The sequence below is a fragment of the Poeciliopsis prolifica genome, unplaced genomic scaffold (assembly GCF_027474105.1).
Source record: "Poeciliopsis prolifica strain line A6 unplaced genomic scaffold, Auburn_PproV2 SCAFFOLD010, whole genome shotgun sequence".
Lineage (NCBI taxonomy): Eukaryota > Metazoa > Chordata > Actinopteri > Cyprinodontiformes > Poeciliidae > Poeciliopsis > Poeciliopsis prolifica.
Window position 1 is genome coordinate 5,546,435 of NW_026562385.1, and position 24,218 is coordinate 5,570,652.

The 24,218-nt window shown below is 38.7% G+C and overlaps 2 protein-coding genes and 1 non-coding gene across 5 annotated transcripts; all 3 read left to right on the forward strand.

Moving 5' to 3' along the window:
* Positions 1-92: 92 nt before the first annotated feature.
* On the forward strand, positions 93-10,828 carry il12rb2l (interleukin 12 receptor, beta 2a, like). The gene is made up of 15 exons (XM_055035589.1): positions 93-247; positions 520-615; positions 4,373-4,517; positions 4,628-4,779; positions 4,966-5,108; positions 5,207-5,348; positions 6,571-6,647; positions 6,737-6,974; positions 7,295-7,483; positions 7,654-7,758; positions 7,869-8,003; positions 8,905-9,087; positions 9,198-9,267; positions 10,023-10,128; positions 10,273-10,828. The coding sequence occupies exons 2-15, from the start codon at positions 540-542 to the stop codon at positions 10,612-10,614; spliced, it is 2,103 nt and encodes a 700-aa protein (XP_054891564.1). The 5' UTR covers positions 93-247; positions 520-539; the 3' UTR covers positions 10,615-10,828.
* A 1,465-nt stretch (positions 10,829-12,293) lies between these two features.
* LOC129363457 (transportin-2) lies at positions 12,294-23,292 on the forward strand. Of its 3 annotated transcripts, none has more exons than XM_055035591.1 (25): positions 12,294-12,377; positions 13,404-13,503; positions 14,301-14,376; positions 15,037-15,186; positions 15,415-15,521; positions 15,771-15,904; positions 16,184-16,265; positions 16,348-16,470; positions 16,569-16,687; positions 17,294-17,354; positions 17,515-17,689; positions 17,833-17,985; positions 19,025-19,250; positions 19,403-19,574; positions 20,347-20,433; positions 20,564-20,671; positions 20,757-20,915; positions 21,024-21,111; positions 21,261-21,359; positions 21,728-21,823; positions 21,904-21,979; positions 22,071-22,170; positions 22,263-22,337; positions 22,587-22,726; positions 22,935-23,292. In XM_055035591.1, exons 2-24 carry the CDS (start codon positions 13,405-13,407, stop codon positions 22,692-22,694), a joined length of 2,673 nt encoding a protein of 890 aa, XP_054891566.1. In that variant the 5' UTR covers positions 12,294-12,377; position 13,404; the 3' UTR covers positions 22,695-22,726; positions 22,935-23,292. The 3 variants fall into 3 exon arrangements, with proteins under 3 accessions (XP_054891566.1, XP_054891565.1, XP_054891567.1); XM_055035590.1 differs by having other exon boundaries at positions 22,587-22,722; XM_055035592.1 differs by lacking the exons at positions 12,294-12,377; positions 13,404-13,503; positions 14,301-14,376; positions 15,037-15,186 and having other exon boundaries at positions 15,433-15,521; positions 15,745-15,904; positions 22,587-22,722.
* On the forward strand, positions 13,255-13,322 carry LOC129363946 (small nucleolar RNA SNORD41). Its single transcript, XR_008606365.1, has one exon. It is a non-coding gene; the product is annotated as a small nucleolar RNA SNORD41 (small nucleolar RNA).
* Positions 23,293-24,218: the final 926 nt, after the last annotated feature.

Consider the following 24,218-nt stretch of genomic DNA (forward strand, 5'->3'; position numbering starts at 1 on the left):
ACAAAAGCAAAACATGCTTTGACAGTGAGGGCACATTTTAGGGCAACGTCACAGAGCCACGCCGGACGAACGAAGAACAGAGCCTGAGAATAGAACCATAATGCACTTTCTACGTCACTGGTAATTCCTGAAAAGGGAGGAGCTTCACCCGGCAAAGTTTTTAATTCCGCACTAACTTTTTTTTTCAGCGTTAGTTTCCTACGGCCACAGCATGCGCTTCGCGTGTCTTTGTGTATCTCGAAATGAGGTAAAGAATTTTCCGTTCTAGTAGAAAAATGTACTTAATGTATAGCAAATGTTGGCGCTTATAGCCTATATGTATTCCTGCTATGTCGGGGAAGTGAACGCAATTCCGTGAACAGCAGCACATTTACCTGACTAGACCCTTCAGTCACGCACGAGACTACAGGGTCGGGTCTCGTGCGTGACTTGTTTTTACCGAGCTGTTGGTCCGTCATGTACATTTGCTCGCGTCAAGTAAAGATAAATCGACGGAATGTAAACGTGCTTGTTTTTCAGAAACTTGAGGTCCAAATGTGATGGCCACACCCACGACGTGGTGGCTGCTGCCCGTCTTGCTGGTCATCTTCCCGCACTGTTGTTGTTCTAGCCCAGGTAGGCTTATTCACATTTGTATATTATTGGGAGAAGAGTGTCTCGAAGCTTCAATTTAAGTACAATTTAGCTCACTACATGCATGTTTCCTCAGAAATTAACAAGTTTATTTTATTTTATTTTACCAATGTCATAAAATGAGCGTTAATGTTTCATTATGTGTTTTGCTTGAGTTGAGAATACTATTATATCAAGGATATATATATATATATTTTTTAAATATTGTCATTTATAAAATATATTACAAATAAACTTTCATCCTGTCTTTTTATAACATATAATATTAATTATATGTTATTGTTTGATTATATCCCTGGAACATTTTCACCTAGTTGCTTCCACTGGATTTTTTTTAAATGCTGCATTTTTCTTTTTAAAATATGCCCAAATGCAGTTGTCTAGTACTATTTAGCTGTATGGTTGCACTACTGAATGGTGCTATTGTTAGAAAACATCCTTGTTTGTTGTTTTTAGAGCAGTATTTGAATTTGTAATGTTCTGACTGTATGCAGTTTTTCAACACTATTTGATGCTGCTTTTGTTGTGATTACAGTAAAAACCACAAAATATGTGGTGATCAGATTAGTTTAAGTCTATTTTAACAATCCCTAGCTTTATTTTGCTTTGCATTGTATATAATATGAGCAATTGTTTGCATTTACACTATTAACAAACTTTGATTTGCACTCTATTGTGAAGGGGAAGTGGTCTAAAAGGAAGGCTGCGCTTATTCAGACGGGAGCTACCTGCTTCCTGTTAACGCAGCACCTACTGCGCCTTCTTGTAACTTCTCATGTGCAAGTATTGAACTGATTTCTGAAAAGCACACGTAGGCTTATGAGAAATGGGCAAAGGTGACAGGCGTGTGTTGAATGTGTCAAAAACAAAACGTGTAAGCTTGAGAGACAGGCGGATGAGCATGTGAGTGACTGAAACATCCTTTGTGTTTAAAATGAGTGTACCTTTCTTTGTTTTGTAACTTTTTTGTGCAGTCTGTAGAGAACTGCTTCCAATTTGTTTTTGCTTTTATTTTTTAGCAATTTTACCTCCCATCCCCAATCAAATATATATACTGGTGGGCATACAGGGAGTCTCTTTTTTCTCTTTCTTTTTCTCTGTGTTGTGGAAATGACAAGATGTCATATTTTACCATGTTGGTTACATAGAGAATGTCATGGACACTTGGATTTTTTTCTGACTCATTCCCCTGGCAGCTTCACACAGTGGTCATTATATTTTTGTATTGTGACTCACAAGGATAATACCTCCACTGCTTTTTTTTTTGGCTCTGTAAGATCATTGTGTAATTTGATCATTGTGTGTGAATTTCTAAATAATTCACACATATATCTGCACAACCTACGATCTTAATGACCAATGTTCTGAGTTCTTGCTGGGCACAAATGTGAAATGTCAGTGGCAAAGCTACTGACAAACCACTGACAAAATATAGTTCCAGAGCAATAACACCTCATTTAACTGACTATAAGTAGGATTTTCTCATTAGAAAAGCACAGATGTTTTAGCTGAAGACAAATTACTTCACCCAAACAGACTGAGTAATCATCATCATCTTTTTCAGTCATATCCTGTTTTACTGGAAACTATGTTACTCTGTGTTGTACCTAAATTAAATTTTATTTCAAGGAAAGCTATTGCAAAAAGAGCAGTTGGAGCCGAATATGTATTTTAATTTTTTATCTATTAGAAAATAAAATAACTTTTTTTAAACATTGTATTATGAAATGAAAGAAAAGCATGCAATTGTAAGACGTAATATTACCAGAAGAGTCTATCTCTTGATGGAGTGGATCATGTTATAATGTGTCCTCAACCAACAGAGGACGCCTCCTCAAATGTTTTTTGAGGATTTTGTCGTCAAAAAAAAAAAAAAAAGAAATTACATTTATGTAAATATTCATAGATTATGTCATGAAGCTCATAATTTTTAATGTTTCCAGAAAAGGTAATAAAATACTCATCGTTTCCATCTGTATACCAGCTGTTAAAATACACATGTGGACTTACATGGAGTCCACATGTGTAAGTTTAGTTAAACTGAAAAGATCTGGAAAGGCACAGACCTTTCTAAATTAGATCCCATAGCTAACAGCAGGTCAGAGGTAAAAAGCAAGCATGAAATCAAAGGAATTATCTCTAGACCTCTTTGATAGGACTGTCTTGAGGTACAGATCTTGGGAAGGATACAGAAACATTTCTACTGCTTTGAAGGTTTCTGTGAGCTCAGAAACATTGAAGATACTGCGAGCTCAAAGAACAAAAGAAAAAGAAAAAGGATTTTTGGAATCGAAAAATGCAGCGATGAGAGACAAAAATTATTTCGCGGAAGAAGTTTGGAATCAGCAGGACTCTCCCTACTGCCAATCGATCAAGAAACCAATGGTCACTCTGTCAGATCTCTAGGTTTCCTCTGTGGAGAGTGGAGAATCTTTCAGAAGACTAATCATCTCAACAGTAATCCACCAATCAGGCCTGTATGATAGTCTGGCCAGACAAAAGCCACTCCTTCATAAAAGGCACATGGAAGCCCGTATGGAGTTTACGCAAAAGGCACCTGAAGGACTAAACCACGAGAAACTAAATTATCTGGTCTGAGAATGAGCACTTTGGTGTGAACTCCAGGAGTAAAGTTTGGAGGAAACCAGACACAACTCATCACCAGGACAAAACCCCTTCAGTAAAGAATGGTGATGGTAACATCATGCTATGGGGATGTTTTGCAGCAGTAGGAACTGGCAGACTGCAACAGACTGGCGACCTGTCCAGGGTGTACGCCGCCTCTCGCCCGGAACACAGCTGGAAATAGGAACCAGCAATTCCCGACCCGAATAGGGATAAGGGTGAACAGATTATGGATGGATGGAACTGGCAGACCAGTCAGGATGGAGGGAAAGATGAATGCAGCAACCTACAGAGACATCCTGGATGAAAACTTGCTTCAAAGCACTTTTGACCTCAGCCTGGTGCAATAGTTAATTCTTCAGCAGGACAACGACCCAAAGCACATGGCCATCATCCCAAAGGAGTGGCTTCAGAGCCACTCTGTGCTTCAGAGTCCTGGAATGACCAAACCAGAGTCCAGACTTAAATCTGATTGAACATCTCTGGAGAGATCTGGCTGCACAGATGACTCCATTAAGCCTAATGGAGCTTGAGAAGGACTGTAAAGAAGAAATGATGAAACTGCCTAAAGATAGGTGAGCTAAGCTTGTGGCATCATATTCAAAAAGAAGTCGAGAAGGAATTGCTTCCAATGGTGCATCAAAAAAGTATTAAGCAAAGGCTGTGAATATCTCTGTAAATGTGATTTCTCAATTTTCTTTTTTTTAAAAATAAATCTGTAAAAAAATCTACATTGTCATAATGGGGTTTTTGTGAATAGGATTTCGAGGTAAGAGATTAATATTATGTGGAATAAGTCTGTAACATTACAAAACGTGGAAAAAGTGAAGCACTGTCAATACCTTCCACATACCAGCAGGAGGTTGCTCAGAGACCTATTTCATGCTTGAGATAGAGGAACTATTCATCGGATTTCTGGCGTGGAAATAATTTCATGTGAAGAGAGAGGAAACTTTTGTGTGTTCACTCATTTATAGCTACTATGTAAATGACACTGTTGAATAATGCAACGAAAATCTACAAATTTTTCGTTGCATCACGAAAAATCCATGGATCATAGATGCAAGAAAAACAATGCATCTATGATGACACATTTTCTCTTTGTGCTCACCAGGTCTTCCTACTCCTCCCTCTAATCTTGAGTGCTACAGACCATGTGATCAGATGGTCTGTTCAGTTATTAAATGCATTTGGGATCCAAAAACCCGTCCTGATATCCGCACTATCTACACCCTTCATTGGAAGCCAGAACATGAAGAGTAAACACATTTGTCAAATTTCTGCTCTTAATCTCCCAAAATTAAAAATTTTTAAGCCCTACTTTTTTGCCTTGGCCTGTCCTTTCACGCCTTCTCCTGCTTTTTTCCAGGGAGGAGCCTGTGACCTATGGGAGTAGCTCAGACGGGTTAATTCTTCGGGAAAACTTCGAGAGCCATGCAGAACTCCGGGTTTGGGTCCAGGCTCAGAATCAGAACGTTTCTGTCAAATCTCAGGAAATTGTTATCCATACCCAACACATTAGTACGTCTTCTCCCAAGTTTTTGTAATGATGTTGCAGAACAATTTCCAGTATCTGAAAAAGATAGATATTTCTGATACTATTGGAATACCTTCATCGTATTCATTTTGTGACTCGTACATCGGATTGAAACTTTTTGGGCTGTCTGTCTGATCTTTGGTCCTCTGTCTCTTCCCCAATCACACCAGTCAAGCCACCCCCACCTACAATCACATCAGGTGATGAAGATCCATTAGAGATTCACTGGAGCACCATCTGTGGCGAGCTAGGGCTTAATGTCGGAGTCTGTGACGTTAGATATCGTACTGAGGATGACCAAAACTGGATTTGGGTAAGTTTGGCAATTTAAATTAATATAGTATTGGGTATTTTTGTATCTTTTTTTCCAATAATTAATGCCAAACTTTTACCCTGGTTCTTTCATCACAGACTGACTATAACTTAAGTAGCAGCTACGGAGTCATACAACCCCAGCCCAGCACAGTTTATGAATTTCAGGTCCGTTGTGAATGTGACCCGAGCCTGATCAGTGACTGGAGTCCAAGCTTTCTGATAAAAAGTGCTGAGTCATGTGAGTATTTATTTATTTTTGGCATTTGACAAGAAATGTAACTGTTTTATTGCCTTGCACATGCCTGCTTGGGTCATATGCCACTATCAAACTGTGTAAAAACTTTGCACAAAAAATTGTGCTTTGTCAGTTGATTTTTTTGTTGTAGCAATATTTATTGGCAAACAGTCTTTAGTTAATCAGAAAACTTGTTTACTAACCTTTAAATGGGGTCACATTTTTAAGCTAAATATATTTGAGGGTTGAGGTGCCGAGTAAAGTATTTGAAAAAGTTCCCAATTCCTTTCTGCCAATGGCTTATTCTGCTTTTAACTCTTGCTCGCTGACATTGATTAGATTAGATTAGATTGAATTAAAAAATTAAGTGTAATGGAAATGTGAAAAAATATTTATTAAATGATCATTTTTGGGGATAGTTTGTTCAATCAGATTGGAGACCTGCGATTGCCACTGGTTGCAGTATCACAGAGCTCCTCTTTGCTTCAAGGGGTGAAAAGTTTTGTTTTTCCAGTAAGAGAGGCTGCTGAGTTGGCAAATTTCTGATGATTGCAACCCTCTGCTCATACTATTTTTATGTAGGCCAAAAAGTTCAACCTTGGTTTCATTTATGTTATAATGTGGTTACAATTTTGTGCAATAGCTTTAATGTAAGAGAATTAGAGTAAGGTATTTGACGGTGATAGGAAGTAAGTACAAACAAAGGTCACTCTGGTTTTATTTGCAAATAAATGCAATTATGCACTTTTTTCCATGTTGTTATTTAGCACTACTTTGTGCTGCTGTGTTTCAAAATCCGAATGAAATGCATTGAAGTTTATAAAATGGCAAAATGTTCAAAGGGTAAGCGCTGCATATAAATTCAAAAGAAATACAGATGTACATTTTTTTGACTATAATCAAATTAAGAGCTTTCACAATAATTCTTTAAACATGAGATGCTGAATGAGTACATTATGCCATATGAGCTCTGTCTTCTGACATCTTATATCTTAAAAGAATAATGAGGTCTAAACACATTCTGTCTAACTTATCTTTACATTTATCCACAATGCCAATAGTTTTTATATTGATGGAATCAGGATTCAAAAACAACTTTTCACTCTTTAAGAAACGTATCAGCACTACAAAAGTTGACAGGTAGATTTAATGTGTGTGTAGCACATAGCATTTGTCTTTGTTTCCCTCCTTTTTGTGCTACATCTCCTCTGCATTCATTTCTCAGCCCCAGTTGGAGAGGTTGACGCATGGTGGGACTGTGAGCTGCTTCTGTCAAACTCTGACTGTTTTCTGAACTGGAAGGTAAGATCAAAGATGAATTTAAATGGCATCTCTCTCTCTATCTCTAAATGCATATTCAGCACTCAGTCAACACCATCTGGCTTGTCCAGAATCTTTCTATTTCTCAGGCCCGAGGTCACATTCTTGGATATGAAATCACAGTTTCCTACATTAATGGCACTGAACAGCAAATAAATGTGTCCACGGACAACCCAAGCAGCCTCTTTGTGTATGATGAAATGAAGTGGCGCCTCATCTCATCTCTGAAGGATGTGTCATCTGTTAGTGTATCAGCCTACAATGCTCTCGGTGCTACAAAAGCTTCTCGTCTGCCGAGGCGAATACTAGGTATCTATTTCCTTTATGTCAAGCTTCCTTTTGGTAAAGTAGAGAAAATTGTAACTATTTCCTAGTTAACCTAAGATACGACTAGAAAAGCCTGATATGTGTTTAGTTTTACTTAATTTACTTTTGACTTTTGTAAACAAAGTAGTTTTTGATAGAATAGTTATAGTATTAGGGATAAATGCTTTAATATGATACATTCTATCAGAGCTGCTGCTAAACGGAAATTATGTCAGCGTACAATAGACGTCATGATTATTTCACAACGCTTGTGTTTCCTCTGTGGATTAACAGGGCTAAAACCTATTTTGTCTCCTGTCTAGGAAAACAAGAAACTGAACAAAACATTCACCTCGAAATGAACGAAAGGAACCTCACTGTGTCCTGGAACCTGTCCTCCAAGGTTTCTGACAGCATCAAACAGTATGTGGTGCAATACAAAGAGAGTCAACCTGGAAATGGATCTGACTGGGTCAAAGTGGACAATAAACAGACCACAGTCTTTTTTAAAGGTTAGTGACCTGTGTTTGTATGTTCCTCTAGTTGCACATATATATTTGGCTTCTTTGTGGTGGTTCAGAAACATTTAAGCTGTTTAGTTTTGTTTTTTTTCTAAAGTTTGGAACATATTTTTTTTATTTTAAATGCTGGTTCTTTTACTCTCATCTGTCTCCAACTGTAGGTGCATTTAAAAAGTACACATCATACCAAGTATCATTGTTTGCAGTGTCAAACTTGAATGAAATTAGTAAACTTGCAACAGCTACAGGATGTTCAGCTCAGGGAGGTGAGTGTGCTGATTTATTATACATAAATCCCTTGTCACTGTATTTTCTTGTATTGAAGGTTTAATCAACTCATGATTAAAACTCATGATTAAATCTCTTTCTCCATCAGTTCCCTCCAAAGTGTCTTCTTTCAAGGTGTCTCATATTGGTACAACTGAAGTGACTCTGACTTGGGACCCAGTTCCCTGTTCCAACCAGAGGGGGGTGACCTTGTACTATGAAATAGGACTGGACATGCCAGGAGGTACAAAATGCTATGAACAATATTATATAATACAATTAATTGCAGTAGAATACATAACAGAAAAAGTAGGATGCACAGATGTTTTCATTTTCTATAACACAGATTTCTTTAGATTGTATTTTATTTCTTACAGGCAACAAAGGAGTAAAAACTCTCTTAACTCCAACTACAATCAAATTGCAAACATAGCATAAAAAGTAAATGTACCACAATTAAACAACCAGCAATAATAGTATTTCAAATATGTTCTGTAGTTACTGTATGCTGCAGCTCTTTCTTTCCTGTCCAATTCCCCTTAGTTTAATTATTTGTACTATCTTAAATGACTAATTTATTCAGTTTAGTGCAATAAAGCTTAAAAAGCAGATACAATTTACATGGATCAAAGTAAAGTGAAATGAAAATATTTTGTCTTTGACAGAATAGAATTTTCCAATATGGATATGTAGGGATTCCAACTAAAGATAAAAATATTGATCACATCCAGAGAAATTTATTTGGCAAAGCAGCAATAGAAGACAAAACAAATTAGGAAGACGAGACGTGAATGAACATGACAAATATTGTAAACAAGAAAATAGCTAAATAACATAAAAATACAAAACAACAACAACAAAAAAAGACTGTTATATTGTGGCTCTTGACTGAAATGGTGATATCTCATGTAGGAGTGAGCTAATGACCAGTACAATATAGCATAAAATATGATCTTTTTTCTTATTTTACTCTCAGACGTGCCAACAAGACAATGAGGTTATTTTGATAGTGGAGGATATTAATTTAATATGGAAATTTGAATACAAATATTACAATTAAACAGTGCAATCTTTATTTTTTTCTAAGTTAGGATGCTCTTTGACTGTGTGGATTGATGGTCCTATGTTTTGTTTTGTTTTCTTAGCCTCAGATCCAAAACACAATTCTACTCCAATGCCCAACATAAAAGTTACCTCAAAAACGACTTACAAGCTGGAGGCTCTTAGTCCAGGTCAGAAATACACGTTTTGGATACGAGCTGTGACCTCTGCTGGGCCCAGTGAAAAGGTCAACACAATAGTCACAACAATCAATCATGAAGATTATGGTATGCCATCATGATTTAACTTTATGTTAAGGTGTAATATCCTGCAAAATGGTTGCAACAAGTAAATTTGTTAAATTTCTTTCTTCCACCATATTTCTATTTCTTATCAGCATTTGTGACTCCCATTGTGGTTATAGTGGTGCTGGTCATCACCATAGCTCTCACCATTTTCATACTAAGGTAAGAAAATCATTGCTAGATACCTGGACACCAATCATTAAAGAACATAAATACTGATTGGACAAAGCAAAAATATATACTTTGTCTTTAAAAATGTTCACATCCCTTAAACTTGTTTACAATTTTAATTTCCATAAATGGAAATTTATTTTTTGTAATTTTGTATGAAAGACCAACACAGTGTTGTGAATCTTTCAGGGCATGACTTTATGGTGTTTGTATGGAAATTTCTGTCCATTCTTTTGTGCAGATTAGCTTGCACACATTCAACATAAATGTAGAGCTGCTATGATTGACAATTTCCAAGGATAACTCCAGAATCTGAGTAGTAGTGGCACCATTATTTTCCATTTCATGAAAATGTTTTGAAATAAGCCACATCATTGTAGCTTTAGCTGTATGTTTAGGCGAGTTTTAAGGCTCCATCAGATGTTTTTCCGCAGAATGCTAGAGTCTTGTATTTAACCCCATTCATCTTTCCTTCAACTCCGATTAGCTAATTGTGTAAAGTGTTTGTGAATCTTTTCATATTTTTATGAGTAACAATTTTGAAAACTATGCATCTTGTTGTTTTTTTTTTCTACATCTATGCCATCATCTGCTATTTTATGCAATTAAAAAATATAGTGATGTTTGTTTTGTAATGTGAAAAAGTTCTTGGGGAATTTTATGCCATTTGTGATGAACTGTATGAATTTTAACATGGTTGAACTGAAGTATTGATGGTGTCTGTTCATGTATCTTTTTGCTTTCAGTGTTTGTCACAGAGCCAAAAAAGAGTGCCCACTCCTACCTCAGTGTCTGTATGAGAAAGTGCCAGATCCCAGCAACAGCCAAATCTTCAAACAGATGAAGCACCAGGTGAGCAAAACTCTAATCTCCAATCAACTGTAATTATTAAAGATCATTTAAATTATTTGATATGTAATTACAATGACATGCTGTTTTTTTATGTTTTACTTACAAAATGTAAAAATAATAGTCTTCTCTTTGACCTACCTGTAGATTAACGAGCCCTTGACTTGGATCCGCGTTCCCCACTACGAACCTTATCCAACAATCTCTGTTTTGGAAGTTGTGGAAATAAAGTCCAAGGTATTTGACTCTGACATGATGAAAAAGGAGAATGGCTGTCACCTGATGGACTGCCAAGATGATCAACAGGAAGATACCACCAGAGAAAACAGTGACAGCACAGATAGCAGATATGGGAGGAAGGAGTACAGTAAAATGGTCGACTCTGATGAAGAGAGGAATGATTGTTGGAGCTCATCAGAAGATGAACAGTCTACCTCAGGTTATGAAAAGCATTTCATGCCCTCTCCTTTGGAAGTAATGGTGGAGTAACAGCATGCTTCCTCTGGATTGTGAATGTTAGGTTTTTAGTCTTTGTCCGTTTTACAATTTTATGTGTTTATAATAAGACTTTGAATAAGCTTTGTCGGTGTAATTGCAGGGGAGACTCATGACAAACAGCTTCAGCTTTTTGTGACTCAAGTTGTATTTTCTATGTTTATAAGTCTGATAAAATTTTGTTGAATAAATTTCTGCTTTAATTTTTTATTTTTTTTGCTATAGTCTTTCTTGCATTGACCTTTATTAGAGAAATTTTGGATTGAAGCAGTATGTTTAGAGAAGAAAAATATAGTAGATCTTTATTTTTAAAAGAAATTATTTTATTCAGGTACAATATTATTTGCATATCAATCATACTGAAATACACAATTGTAGTTGTAAGCGTTGAAAAAAATCTAAAAAGTTAAGTTTCCTTGTCAGTAGTGTGTGTTTTAAAACTACATTCTATGAATGAAGTGAGGTCAATGAGTCCAAGGATCAAGCATCTCCTAACAAATTATGTCACCATTAAAATATAGAGAGATTACATCCACATCTTTAACTGTATTTGGTGAGCTCCTATCTGAATTTTTCTACAAAACATGGAGAAATTTCTAAATGTTTAACTTGAGTGTAAATCTTAATCCTGGTTGCATTTAAATGTTGACTTGTATTTTCAAATGAAAGTTAAAAAACTATTCTCTTTATTTTCTGCTTCCAAAAATCCTTTTGAGAATTACAAGACAGTATTGCCTTCTTTGACTTGTGTAAAATATTCCTCAAGAGTCAAGACTTTGTCTCATGAATGAAAGAGGGAGTAACTTGTCTTTGACACAGAACTGTGTACATCACTAACAATTCCCCTTGAACTTCACCTTGTTTGTAGTGTAAATATATGCTATACAAGTACAAATTTCACAAGTCCTCAGGTTGATAGAGTGTATGAACCTGTGACCAACAACAAAACCTCAACTAATGCAAATATCAGCAAAGGTGTTGCTTTTAACTGATGAGGGTACAGAATGTGTTTGGGCTTTTTACTAGCACCTGACTTCCCTTTAAATTGAGATTTATTCTCAAAAAAAATAAAATAATAATGTGCTTTTATTTTCACCTTGTTGTTTTTGTTTGTTTGTTTTAATAGCATGAAAATGGAGACTTTAGAATGTCATTAAGCCAATACTTAAATAAAATACTGAAGGCTGTAAATAACTTCATTATGACAGAGTTGTACAACTTAGGCTTCATTTGGTGATAAAATCATGTTGTCCTATGACCACTTCGATCGCTTTCACCCTTAATAAATTAGAAAATTGTATTTTTTGCGTTCTTAGGATATACACAAAAGTGGTTGATGATCTGATATACTTACATGTCACAACCACTCTATGAAGTACACCAGACTAGTTAAAAACAAAATACTCCTTCAAGAAAATTACAAGTTAAGACATTCGTAAGATACCATTAATGCAATATAAAAACTGAAACGGTCCCTATGACCTAAGATACATTTATTAGCCAAATAACAGCAGTAATGACACTAAAGAATAAAGAAACGTTTTAACTTTTTTGTGAGAAAAAGTTTACAAAAATGGGAAGACTATTTTATCCTTAGCACAAGTTTCAGACATAATCTCGCGTGACTTTAACTATCTGAAATCCTGTGCTTAACGGAAGCCGACGTGGGTCAATTTAAGTCGGCGTGCTCATTTGAACTGATACGAAGCAGAAGACGGGCGGCCCAGCACTGATTATACAACTTTCCAATCAATATTGTAGGTACAATTTCGAAGGAGATTATTTTCAACAAAGTATGTTATTACGTCGTTCGCATTGCATTTTAGAAGACATGTTGATGCAGCAACGATCAAAATGAATGTCGACGTTAGCACGGCTAGTAATTTTAGCATTAGCAGCTTAGCGGCTAACACGAAAACGTGTTCGGCAAATTTTTAAAATTACTACCGAATTTGTGTCATTAGCGTGTAATATTGAACATGTGTTAGAAACTTCTGGTTGTCAGAATAAGTATAGACCGGGTCTGTTTGTGTTACATTCGGGGGAGTTATTGGTTTTAACCGGGGGCACATTGTGAGCACACCGGGGGAACTGCCTGCCTCACCGTGTAGGCCTGAAGTAGAAGGGCAACTTTTGCAGCATCAGGTTTGCCGTATGAAGTCAATCAATTAAAACATACCACATGCTAAACTAGCAGTGTGTTATTCAGTCAGGATAACGCGCCATTATATTCTTTCTGGTGGTCGCATCGCGGTATTGCCCAGTCGTCGCGCATTTGTTTCCTCATAACTTTTTTTTTTTTCGCACGCGTCTCCTCCGATGACCCGCGTGTCTTTGGCCCACCCGCTGGCAACCTCCGCGTTGAAATTTGGGCAGAAATATTGAGACCAGCTGCGTGGACTGGCGGACCGGGTGGCGTGGGGGCGGGGATGGGATTAAACTGAGGTGGTTAAGCCGGGTCACGGAGATTTTAGCTGGTCGTGTGGTTTAATGGCTTTGTTTTTGTGCCGCAAACATGTTCTACTTAAAACCCATTCGCTGGCAGACAGGATTTGTTCCCACTTGAGCCAGCGATGCGATGGTGGGAACGTCGCATAGATTCTAGCTTGTTGCTAGCTTGACTATACATGTGGATCGGAAATGATGCATTAAAACCGCCTGACCTCCACTGATGGTTTTTGTATTCATACTGTCTGATCTGAAACCACATGCTTTCACCATATTCTGCATCTTACGTGCATTTCGCCACACATGTTGAAGTGCAGCTGCTTCTGTGTCAACAGGATGGAGTGGCAGCCAGATGAACAGGGACTCCAGCAGGTCCTCCAGCTGCTTAAAGACTCCCAGTCGCCCAACACTGTCACGCAAAGAGCAGTCCAACAAGTATCCTGCTGCAGTGTAATTTTAAGGGGTAGCGATGCACCCATCTTAATTTTGTGGCCAATTTTCCATTACAAATTTGAGCAGATTCTGATTTCTCCTTCAGCAATATAAAACGGTTTTAAAATGTTCTATAGAGTTTCTGCAATTGATTTTCGTAACCATTGGAAAGCCTATGAAAGTTCAACAAAAAATTAATATTGACCTCACAATTTAATTTGTCATTCTTATATTGGCTATATATTTTGGTAGCATTAGTAAAACCAGAGTTTCCATGTGTTTTATTTTTTTAAATTACTGTAGATTCAACACTTGTTGCTGAGATTATCAAAAAGTTATAAATATGGATGATATCGACATACTATTTTGTGACGCATTTTGATAATAATAGAACATCTTTAAAAATTATTGCTGTTAAATTTTGGCAAAAAACAAACAGCCAAAATTCTCTGTGTCTTCATACAGTCATACCTCTGGAAATGCTGCTTCTAAAAATTAAACTAACTCCTCTTCAAATGAACTCAGTTAATTCAAAAATACTTGATTAATCCTAAAGGGAAATTAAATAATACAGCAGTTACGTTAGTCTGGAGCCGAATATAAACCAGCCACCACCAGATTTGTCTGCATCTGTAAACAACTTTTTTGGAAAATTGATGCTAAGGATTAACTGTGGTTGTTGAATTCAGTATTTGACATGTGTAACACTTAAACAAAGCTTGAGCTTCTAAACTGTAGGCAGTTCCTCGAAGTGTTTCGTCTGATTTGGTGAACAACATTGTCCTTAACTGCTTTACTAGAAACTTGAACAACTCAATCAGTTCCCCGATTTCAACAACTATCTCATCTTTGTCCTCACTAGACTGAAAACTGAAGGTAAGCATATGGTGCTTGGTTGAATTCAAACACTTCTCTAGGAATTTGAAGATAAACTTATGTCATGTGTTAGTAATTCATCCATTATTTTTACAAGCTGTCAACATGTCTTTCTTGCTTCACTAATCATGTTTGGGGACATTCTTCTGCACAGGAATGTCAACAGGTCTGAAGAACACTGATTAATTAATTCTGTGTCTCCACTTGAGCTACTGGCGTTTAACTTGGATTTTCATTTTATTAGAACAGTGTTTCCCAACCCTGGTCCTCAATGGAGACTGTTCTACATGTTTTAGAGGTTTCCCTGCTTTAATGTGCCTGATTCAACTGATTGCAGGTCAGCAAACGCCTGTTAATCATTCATCAATGGCAATCAGCTGGACTGACTCAAGGAAATACCTAAAACATGCAGGACAATGTGCCTTGAGGACCAGGGTTGGGAAACACTGTGTTAGAATCTATACAGATATCAGCTGAATCTAACTTCTGCAGAAAATAAAACAAGATGACTCAATGCCAAGTCTTATGCCTGTCTCTTTATGCTCTTAATTTGTATGTTGTTAAATTACAAATCAGTAAATTCTTTAAAATTGATTTGGTTTTTACTGTATTACGCTCACCCGATTCATACCCCAATGTCTTTATTTCTTCTCTGGTCAGATGAGCCGACTCGCTCTTTGAGTGGTTTGATACTGAAGAACAATGTTAAGGCCCACTACCAGAACTTTCCTTCAGGAGTTTGCGATTTCATCAAGCGGGAATGCCTCAACAGCATCGGAGATCCGTCTCCGCTTATCCGGGCCACCATTGGTGAGTTCCCCACCCCCCCTAAATGAATAAATTAATGACGCTAATGAACTGTTCTCGTTATTTCTGTTACTGTCTGGAGATGATGCATTTAAAACCTCTGAGTACCCGTGAAGGTCTTTGTATTCATACTGTCTGATCCAGAACCTCTGCAAAATCTGTGCACATATGTTTGATTTTTAAACATGATTGGAGGCTGTTGTATAATCTCTGCCTCCTCTGCTCTACCAGGCATCCTCATCACCACCATCGCCTCCAAAGGAGAGCTGCAATCATGGCCAGAGCTGCTGCCACAGCTCTGCAACTTGCTCGACTCGGAGGATTACAACACTTGTGAGGTTAGTCCCTACAGAGCTGCGACTTTAATAACACCATTTTAGGCAATATCTACTTTCTGATGGCTAGCTGTACTTCTTTAGACCAACCTTGAACAGTTCAAAGACAGGATTTAAAGTTGAAATGTGTGCAGTGCTTTTAATCCCCATTTCTCTACGTCGATCTTCTGATTTCGTCTCGTTCTCTCCTCTGTGTCTCCGTCTATGTTTGCGTTTGATTTGACAGCCTTTCTGTGTATGTCCGTGTCTCAGGGCTCGTTCGGGGCATTGCAGAAGATCTGCGAGGACTCGTCGGAGCTGCTGGACAGCGACGCTCTGAACAGGCCCCTCAACGTTATGATACCTAAATTTCTTCAGTTCTTCAAGCATTGCAGTCCAAAGATTAGGTACAGGAGAGAGCAGGAAATGCTACTTGTGTGTCTCATGCAGTTGGAGGTGTTTGCAGCTCCTAAAGTGATTCCAGACTTCTCACAGTGATCAGAACTAGCCATCTGTCAATCTGTCAGCAGCTTGGTTTCCCTTTTAAAGCAGTAGCTTTTTTTTTTTTTTGCCAATGTTTTAAATGAGGGAAAACATATTTATTTATTCAGTGCAGAAAAGGGTTATATTTGCTTATTAAAAAAACAAGTCTTTCTGCTATGCTGATGGACTGATTTTTCTTGCAGGTCCCACGCTATCGCCTGCGTGAACCAGTTCATCATAGGGAGAGCCCAGGCCCTCATGGACAACATTGACACTTTTATAGAGGTCAGTCAGCTTGTGATGGTCATTAAATCAGTGTATGCATTGAAACCGTTTGCTTCATTGCTTCCCTTCTTCTCTCGTTCAGAGTCTGTTTGTGCTGGCAGCAGACGAAGACTCCGAGGTCCGTAAGAACGTGTGCAGAGCGCTCGTCATGTTGCTGGAAGTCCGCATTGACCGTCTAATCCCCCATATGCACAGCATCATTCAGGTGAGTTCAGGCCAGCAGGTGGTTTTAGAGAAACTGAGCATTGAACATTTTGTCCATATGAGGCGACCTATGAACTTTGTTTTCTGCGTCTCCTACAGTATATGCTGCAGCGGACTCAGGATCCTGATGAGAACGTGGCTCTGGAAGCCTGCGAGTTCTGGTTGACTTTAGCGGAGCAACCAATTTGTAAGGAGGCGCTGTCTGGACATCTAGTGCAGTGAGTCACTTTTGCACTATTAGTGTAGTTTGTTGAATTTGGGAAATAAAGGTGACAGAAAGCTTGCAATTTGTAAGCAAAGTGTCTTTCATTCAATCATCGCCTGATCCAGGATTTCTTTAGATCGTCTCGTAGGTTCTGAAAGGGTGGTTGTGTGTTTGTTACAGAAGTGTGATATGAAAGTGATACAAGGTTAACCAATTCTGCTTGCACACAAAACACATTCAGTCACATGGTGGCAGCAGCAATTTTTAGGCTATGAGGTTGCTTAGCTTCTTTGTGCAATTGAAGCTTGTCAGTCGATACATGAAGCTTGATATTGTTCGTATCCTTCAGGACGAAACATGTTTGTGTTAGGATGGCCTAGTCAATTCCAAATCCAATTGGTAAACCTGATAGTGACATTGTTCACAACGATTGTAGCTTCAACGTCCCCCTTTCTCTATTTTATATTCATCCGTCACCTAAAGTCCAAAGAAAATGCTTTCACTTTTACTGAAATCACTTGAGATTTCAGTAAAACCCTTATTAAAAACATGAAGTTTAAGAGGTGTTTTTTTTTTTTGCTATTGTTCTCCTCACTAATTCATTCATTTCCTTCTTTAGACTGATCCCTGTTCTGGTAAATGGGATGAAGTATTCAGAGATCGACATCATACTATTGAAGGTAAGAGTAGTATTTGGTACTTTGAAGATGCACCACACAGAGTCTGAAGGAGTCTTACACACTTGATGATGCGCCTGAGGCGTTCACGTATGAATTTACTGCAAAGAGCTTGTTATGACGGAGCCACTTGGTGCTGAGACGGTACTTCCTGGTTTTTCAGGGAGACGTGGAAGAAGACGAAGCGGTGCCGGACAGCGAGCAGGACATCAAGCCCCGCTTCCACAAGTCACGCACTGTCACCTTGCAGCATGAAGGAGGGGAGGGGGAAGAGGACGAAGACATCGAAGATGAGGATGACGACGATGACGATGACGCGCTGACTGACTGGAACCTGCGTGAGTATTGACTGGTCCTCGTTGCAAGTTCAATAAAAGTAAACAATTTATTTCTGAACCAACCTAATTGATGAATTAACCTTCCTTTGTTAATTTGTCTGTATATTCAAATTGTGTGTTTTTTGTTTTTCCCCAAATCTTAGGAAAGTGTTCAGCTGCAGCACTCGACGTTCTGGCCAACGTGTTCCGTGACGAGCTGCTGCCTCACCTTCTGCCGCTCCTGAAAGGGCTGCTCTTCCACCCGGACTGGGTCATCAAGGAGTCTGGCATCCTGGTGCTTGGAGCCATAGCTGAAGGTCAGATTAGCAGAATGTCCTTCTGTTGCTCCACCATTAAGTCCGTGTTGTGATAGGGTGCGATTCATGTTCACATGCAGGCCAGATTTTATTGTTTTGTGGTATTTAGGAGAAAATCAATGGAATGGGATTCATTGTTGTTTGTAGTGATCAGTTTGCTAAATCTTGCTAAAGGTAAACACAGACATCGATGTGTCAAACTTAAAAGCGGATACATTTTAAATTAGATAAACACTTAAAACTAAGGTGTTCATAGCTCTAACTGCAATATTATGTTTTAAATAAACTTTTTTTTTTGAAGAGGTGTAGCTGTTGGTAGTTTTGTATTATCTGAAGTGCTTATGCCTCTGTATCTTATTTACAGATGACAGCTTTCTTTATTAGCATAACATTTGTCCTTTTTTTATTTATTTTAATGGCGGCATCTGCCTTGCAGAATCAGATCCATATTTATGTATTTAAGAGATTTTTGAGGTTGATTTCCAATTGTGTATATTTTTCTTCATATGAGTAGCATAAAACTTATTGATCTATGATATGCTATTTAACATCTGTATAACGTTTTACCAATATTTTTTAAATGAACATAAATAGTTGAGTCTTTCAACTGTATTTTGAAGAAATTTAGTGGTTAGCGTGGCTAGCTTTACCTACTCAGTACCTGGACATGATGAAACACCCAGCTCATTGAAACAAAATGATACATTTTGTTCCCAAAACATTTTCTGATCCAGATACTGAATAATTAATGACTAGTTGGTACAGTGGAGCATTTGCTCACAGACTTGGCCCAGCAGTGCTTTAGCCATGCTGAAGTTTTGACATCAGAAATGCCGATCCTGTACAGGGAAGTGTTGAAGTTGTCTGATTCTCTAACCAGGGAGGGGTGCCTTCTGTTTTTCAAAATTTATAGACATCTAGAACAGCTCATGAAGAAATCCCCGTTACTTTTGCGGCGACTATCGTTCAAATTGATCCGTTTGTCGGGTTGTGAAAGTAAATTTTTTTTTCTGTTCTTGTGGTTCCCTTCTTACCCCAGGTTGCATGCAGGGCATGATTCCCTACCTGCCTGAGCTCATCCCTCACCTCATTCAGAGTCTAAGCGACAAGAAAGCTCTAGTGCGCTCCATCGCCTGCTGGACCTTGAGTCGCTACGCACATTGGGTAGTCTCCCAGCCCCCCGACTCCTACCTCAAACCCCTCATGACTGAGCTCCTGAAGCGCATCTTGGACAGCAACAAGAGGGTGCAGGAGGCCGCCTGCAGGTGAGCAGCTTTCCTCTTCTGTTCCTCTTTATGTGGACATAACTTCTGCACACTGATACACGTTGTTTTTTTCCCTCTGACGTGTGTTCTGCTTGTGTTAAACTATTACACCCAGATTGAGAGAAATAAGAATTTCTATCTTGGGTTTTCAGCTCCTTTGCCACCCTGGAGGAGGAGGCGTGCACAGAACTGGTCCCCTACCTGAGCTTCATCCTGGACACTCTGGTATTTGCCTTCGGGAAATACCAGCACAAGAATCTCCTCATCCTGTACGATGCTATCGGGACTTTGGCAGATTCAGTGGGTCACCATCTTAATCAACCTGTAAGTGTCTTTTTTTCCCCGTCATTGTCAGTTCTTTCTTGCCTCTATGACCGCAGTTCTTTGATTTGAATACATTTGAGATGATGCGTTTAGATTTGCATAGACGAGAGAATAATAGTCTGACTCTTGTCTGCGTTTCCTCAGTGTTGCCGTTGAAGGCGTGTCTTGTTGGAGGAAATTTAAATTGCACTTCCAACGGAAAAACAAACTAGGACATAACTACTTTAGCTCTATTCTAATCCTGTAAAAAAAACTAAAGGATTTGAAAATACAAAATTCTGTTTTACCAATTTCTACAAATTACTCATTTAAATAGATCTTCATATGGTGAAAGACTGAATGATTCATAAAAAAAAATTTATCTAGATATTATAAAGTTTGTGACTCTTCAGTTGCCGGGCATGGAAATTCGCTAAGTAGAAATGCACTGATTATACCTTTCTGGACCAATATTAAATTCCAGCTACTCTGCTTTTCTTTTCCTTTTAATTTAGGAAATAACTATAATGGATAAAAGTAAATAATTTGCTGCAGGTGCTTTGATGGAGGAAGTAGGTCAGAATCCAAGAGGAGAATTTGGCTCTGGACGTCCCATCAAAGCAATTGTATCTTGTGTAGACATGCTAAACTTGCTGTGGGCTAATCTGTTAATAGACCCTCAATGGTGGGATCATACAGTTTTAAAGCTTATAGTAAAGTAGTGGTGAGACTTAGTGGTTTTTTTTCTTCACTGCTTTATGTACTCATCACTAATCAGAGGCATGTTTTCTAGGAGTACATTCAGAAGCTGATGCCCCCTTTAATAGCAAAGTGGAATCAGCTAAAAGATGAAGACAAGGATCTTTTCCCTTTATTAGAGGTGAATATCTTTTGGGTAAAAATATATTTTCTCATGCAAGTTCTTTCAAATGACCAAAATCACAAATTAAACGAGTTTTCTAGCTACCATTATGTTTAAGCAAACTCCTAAATTGTTGTTTCTCTTCCAGTGTCTGTCGTCCGTAGCGACAGCGCTGCAGAGTGGCTTCCTGCCGTATTGTGAGCCTGTTTATCAGCGATGCGTCACGTTAGTCCAAAAGACGCTTGCTCAGGCGATGGTGAGACGCTGAAAACTCTCCAAACTTTTTTCTTCTTAGGTTTCCTAAGAAGATGTGAAGCTTATGCCTTCTCCTGTCTGTTCAGATGTACAACCAGCATCCTGACCAGTACGAGGCTCCAGACAAAGATTTTATGATCGTGGCCTTGGATCTGCTGAGTGGACTTGCCGAGGGTCTCGGCGGCCACGTGGAGCAACTAGTGGCTCGATCGAACATAATGACCCTTCTTTTTCAGTGCATGCAGGTGTGATCAGAATTTTTGATTCTTCACTTTTGTGGTTAAAATATCGGATAAGTTTTTTTTTTTTTTAAACCTCTTAAGTGTAACACGATTTTTCTTTTTTTGTCACAGGACACCATGCCTGAAGTGAGACAAAGCTCTTTCGCCCTCCTGGGGGATCTGACCAAGGCGTGCTTCCTCCATGTGAAGCCCTGCATTGGTAAGTCACTTTAATCTGGAGTAAATAAACATCACTTAGAAGTAAGTTTGTATCTGCTGTAGTCAGACATGGCTCGTTTTTAATTAATGAAACCTGAAAATAAATAGCATTATCTTTTTGTAACCATTGTGTGCTTTGCTTCCTTTCAGCTGAGTTTATGCCCATCCTGGGCCTCAACCTGAACCCAGAGTTTATCTCTGTGTGTAACAACGCCACCTGGGCCATCGGGGAGATCTCTATGCAAATGGGTGAGAGAGCTGCTCCTGGTTTAAATGACTTATTTATGTTTTTCATTTAAAACGTGAGCTATATCTGGAAGTGATGAAACACCCAGCTCATTGATACGCAATGATACATTTTGTTCCCAAAACATTTTCTGATCCAGATACTGAACATTTCATGGTTCCAGTTTAGGGTAGAGTCTCTAGTCTTGTAAGATAAATTTTTCTTTGTTTGTAAATTGTGTTAAACTTTTTTTCTTATGTATTTACACTTCCATAGACTATGAATATCAGTGTTTTATAGAAGTGCATAAATCCATTATTGTTGCAGTGTTTTTATTTATTTATTTTTGTTCAAGTTATATTTACTTCTCTGATCTTCCGCCTCTGTGTAGGTGCAGAGATGCAGCCTTACGTTGGCATGGTGCTCCCTCACCTGGTGGAGATCATCAACAGACCCAACACACCCAAAACTCTGCTGGAAAACACAGGTACACACACAATCCACGATGCACACACATTGTGTTCTTGCCAGACCTGCAACTTTTTTGTTGCGTTTTCACGTCTGCAGCCATTACGATCGGCAGACTCGGGTTCGTCTGCCCTCAGGAAGTGGCCCCACAGCTGCAGCATTTCATCAGACCCTGGTGCGTCACTTGTAAAAGCTTCTATTTTTGAAAATAGTCTTAAAACAAATATCTTAATGATGTGTTTTTTGTTTGTTTTTTTTAATAAAAGGTGCACGTCGTTGAGAAATATTAGAGATAATGAGGAGAAGGACTCTGCTTTTCGGGGAATCTGCGTTATGATTGGTGTCAATCCTGCAGGAGTTGTACAGGTGAGGTGATTTATTTCTGCTAGACACGTCGGATTATAAAACTACTATGGTTATATGTTGGTGTGCTAAGAGAACAAATCTCACCTCTGCAGGACTTTATTTTCTTCTGTGACGCTGTGGCTTCATGGGTCAGTCCAAAGGATGACCTGCGAGATATGTTTTATAAGGTAAGTGACTGATGAGGAGTAATCCCAACCTTGCCCTGTTTGGTCTTTTCTCACTACACTGTGATGATCATTCATCAGACATTCGAAATCTGATTTCAAAGTGTGGATGATTATGATTCTGAGAAGTGTGGTGCAAACTTCTTTTCACAAAACCCTCTCAAAAGTTTATTAGTCTTTGAGTGGGCAAACCTGTGTTATTCAACTATGAAAGCATGTTAAAGAGCTTAGATGTTTTTCTTTTCTCTCCAGATCCTGCATGGCTTCAAGGACCAGGTGGGAGAAGAGAACTGGCAGCAGTTCTCTGAGCAGTTCCCCCCTCTGTTGAAAGAACGTCTATCGGCCTGCTACGGTGTCTAATCCAACCCTTGTTCCACTGACCTGTCAAGTAAGTAAGTCCTTGCCATGGAAAGGTCATTTCCTCCAGGTCGAAGGCCTCTGGATGTGATGAAACACCCAGCTCATTGAGAACTAATGATACATTTTGTTCCCAATTTTTTTGTTCTGATCCAGAATCCCACTTTTCACCAGTATAGGTGTTTCTGACCAGTGAAGTCTCTTTTAAAATGACTTATTTTGTCTTTTTTTTTTTCCTTCCAGGTTCATGAAGGGGAGGGTAACAGGAGAACTCATTGCACTGCCCAAATAATGGGGAGAAAGTGGAGCTGGAGGGATGCGACTGGCCCTGATCCTCCAGTCTGCGGATGGCCTCCTTTTCCCCTGCGCCCTGTTTGTCTCTGAGGGAGGGTGGGATGAGGGCGGTAGCTGAGGGAGGGTAAACCAGGGATATATGTATACCTCTCGTAATAAATGCCTCACTGCTAGAAACTCAAAAGTGACTTTCGCCAACCGCAATCCAGGGATCTCGGGTAGGTGAGGGCAACACAGTGGGATTGGGGTGTGGGGGGGGAGAGTTCAGACCCCCCCGTCTTCACGATTGGATTGTTCATACAAGTTAGTGACGTGGATGGGAGGTACAATTATCAGTAACAGCATGGGAACTGTGTTTGCTTTTACTTTGTAATGATGTGCACAGAACCTTTGCACCTTTTCCAAGAGAACTGCATACACCTTTCTATATGCACACTCAACTCAAACGCGCATCTTTGTTCATATGTACATTTCCGTCTGATCTGTAGATTTCCTTTCTAACTGTAGGGCTTTATTTCTTTCCCGTCAACAGAAGCAGTTAAGGTTTACGTCAACCCAGTTCCAATGTACTATAATCCACATAATCTAGGCTTTAAGTTGCATGTTCACGTGAATGTCATTTATTTGTAGCATTAATTCAGTTTTCAAGCCACCTGCTGCTTTGGTTCATGTGTCCCCTCCGATCATTCTAATCATCGCCCCCTATAGTTTTAACCGAGGTTGTTTGCGTTAAGACCAGCTATAGATAAATTCAGGAAATAAGTTTGTTTGATGCATCAAGATTGCTAATACTGTAAGCAGATCAAGAATCGTATTCGCTGCTGTGGCTTTGTTGTTAGTATATTTAAAGAAATGGACTCGCTGAGAGAAATCAACAAGAATGAGTTCCTACTGGTATGAATGCACTTTTTTTCTGTTCCAATGAAATAGAATTTCTATTGTAAGACATACAGTGATAATATACTGAAGTTGTTAGCTTCTCTGGATAAGTGACTTTTAGGACTGCTGTAAGCAAAATAATAAAGTTAAGAGTAAGACTTAAGCGAGGCCATAGATTCACAACTCCTAAACGGGGATGAATGGGATCATAGGAAGAAGGCACTGCACCTATAAATGCAACTGAGATGGTTTCTGCCTCTCTCTTCACACTTAAGGGTTAGAGATGCACTGAAGAGATTTTTTTGTGGCCAATTTCCAATATCGGTTTTAATTTTTCAGCCACCAGTACCAGAG

What these genes read in the sequence shown, in the direction of transcription:
- il12rb2l (XM_055035589.1), top strand. Translation starts at nt 540, where the DNA reads ATGGCCACACCCACGACGTGGTGGCTGCTGCCCGTCTTGCTGGTCATC. An exon ending in CTGTTGTTGTTCTAGCCCAG is followed by an intron (nt 616 to 4,372) that starts GTAGGCTTATTC and finishes TGTGCTCACCAG; the next exon opens with GTCTTCCTACTCCTCCCTCT. An exon ending in TATCCATACCCAACACATTA is followed by an intron (nt 4,780 to 4,965) that starts GTACGTCTTCTC and finishes CAATCACACCAG; the next exon opens with TCAAGCCACCCCCACCTACA.
- LOC129363457 (XM_055035591.1), top strand. Translation starts at nt 13,405, where the DNA reads ATGGAGTGGCAGCCAGATGAACAGGGACTCCAGCAGGTCCTCCAGCTG. An exon ending in AGGATTACAACACTTGTGAG is followed by an intron (nt 15,522 to 15,770) that starts GTTAGTCCCTAC and finishes TCCGTGTCTCAG; the next exon opens with GGCTCGTTCGGGGCATTGCA. An exon ending in ACATTGACACTTTTATAGAG is followed by an intron (nt 16,266 to 16,347) that starts GTCAGTCAGCTT and finishes TCTCTCGTTCAG; the next exon opens with AGTCTGTTTGTGCTGGCAGC.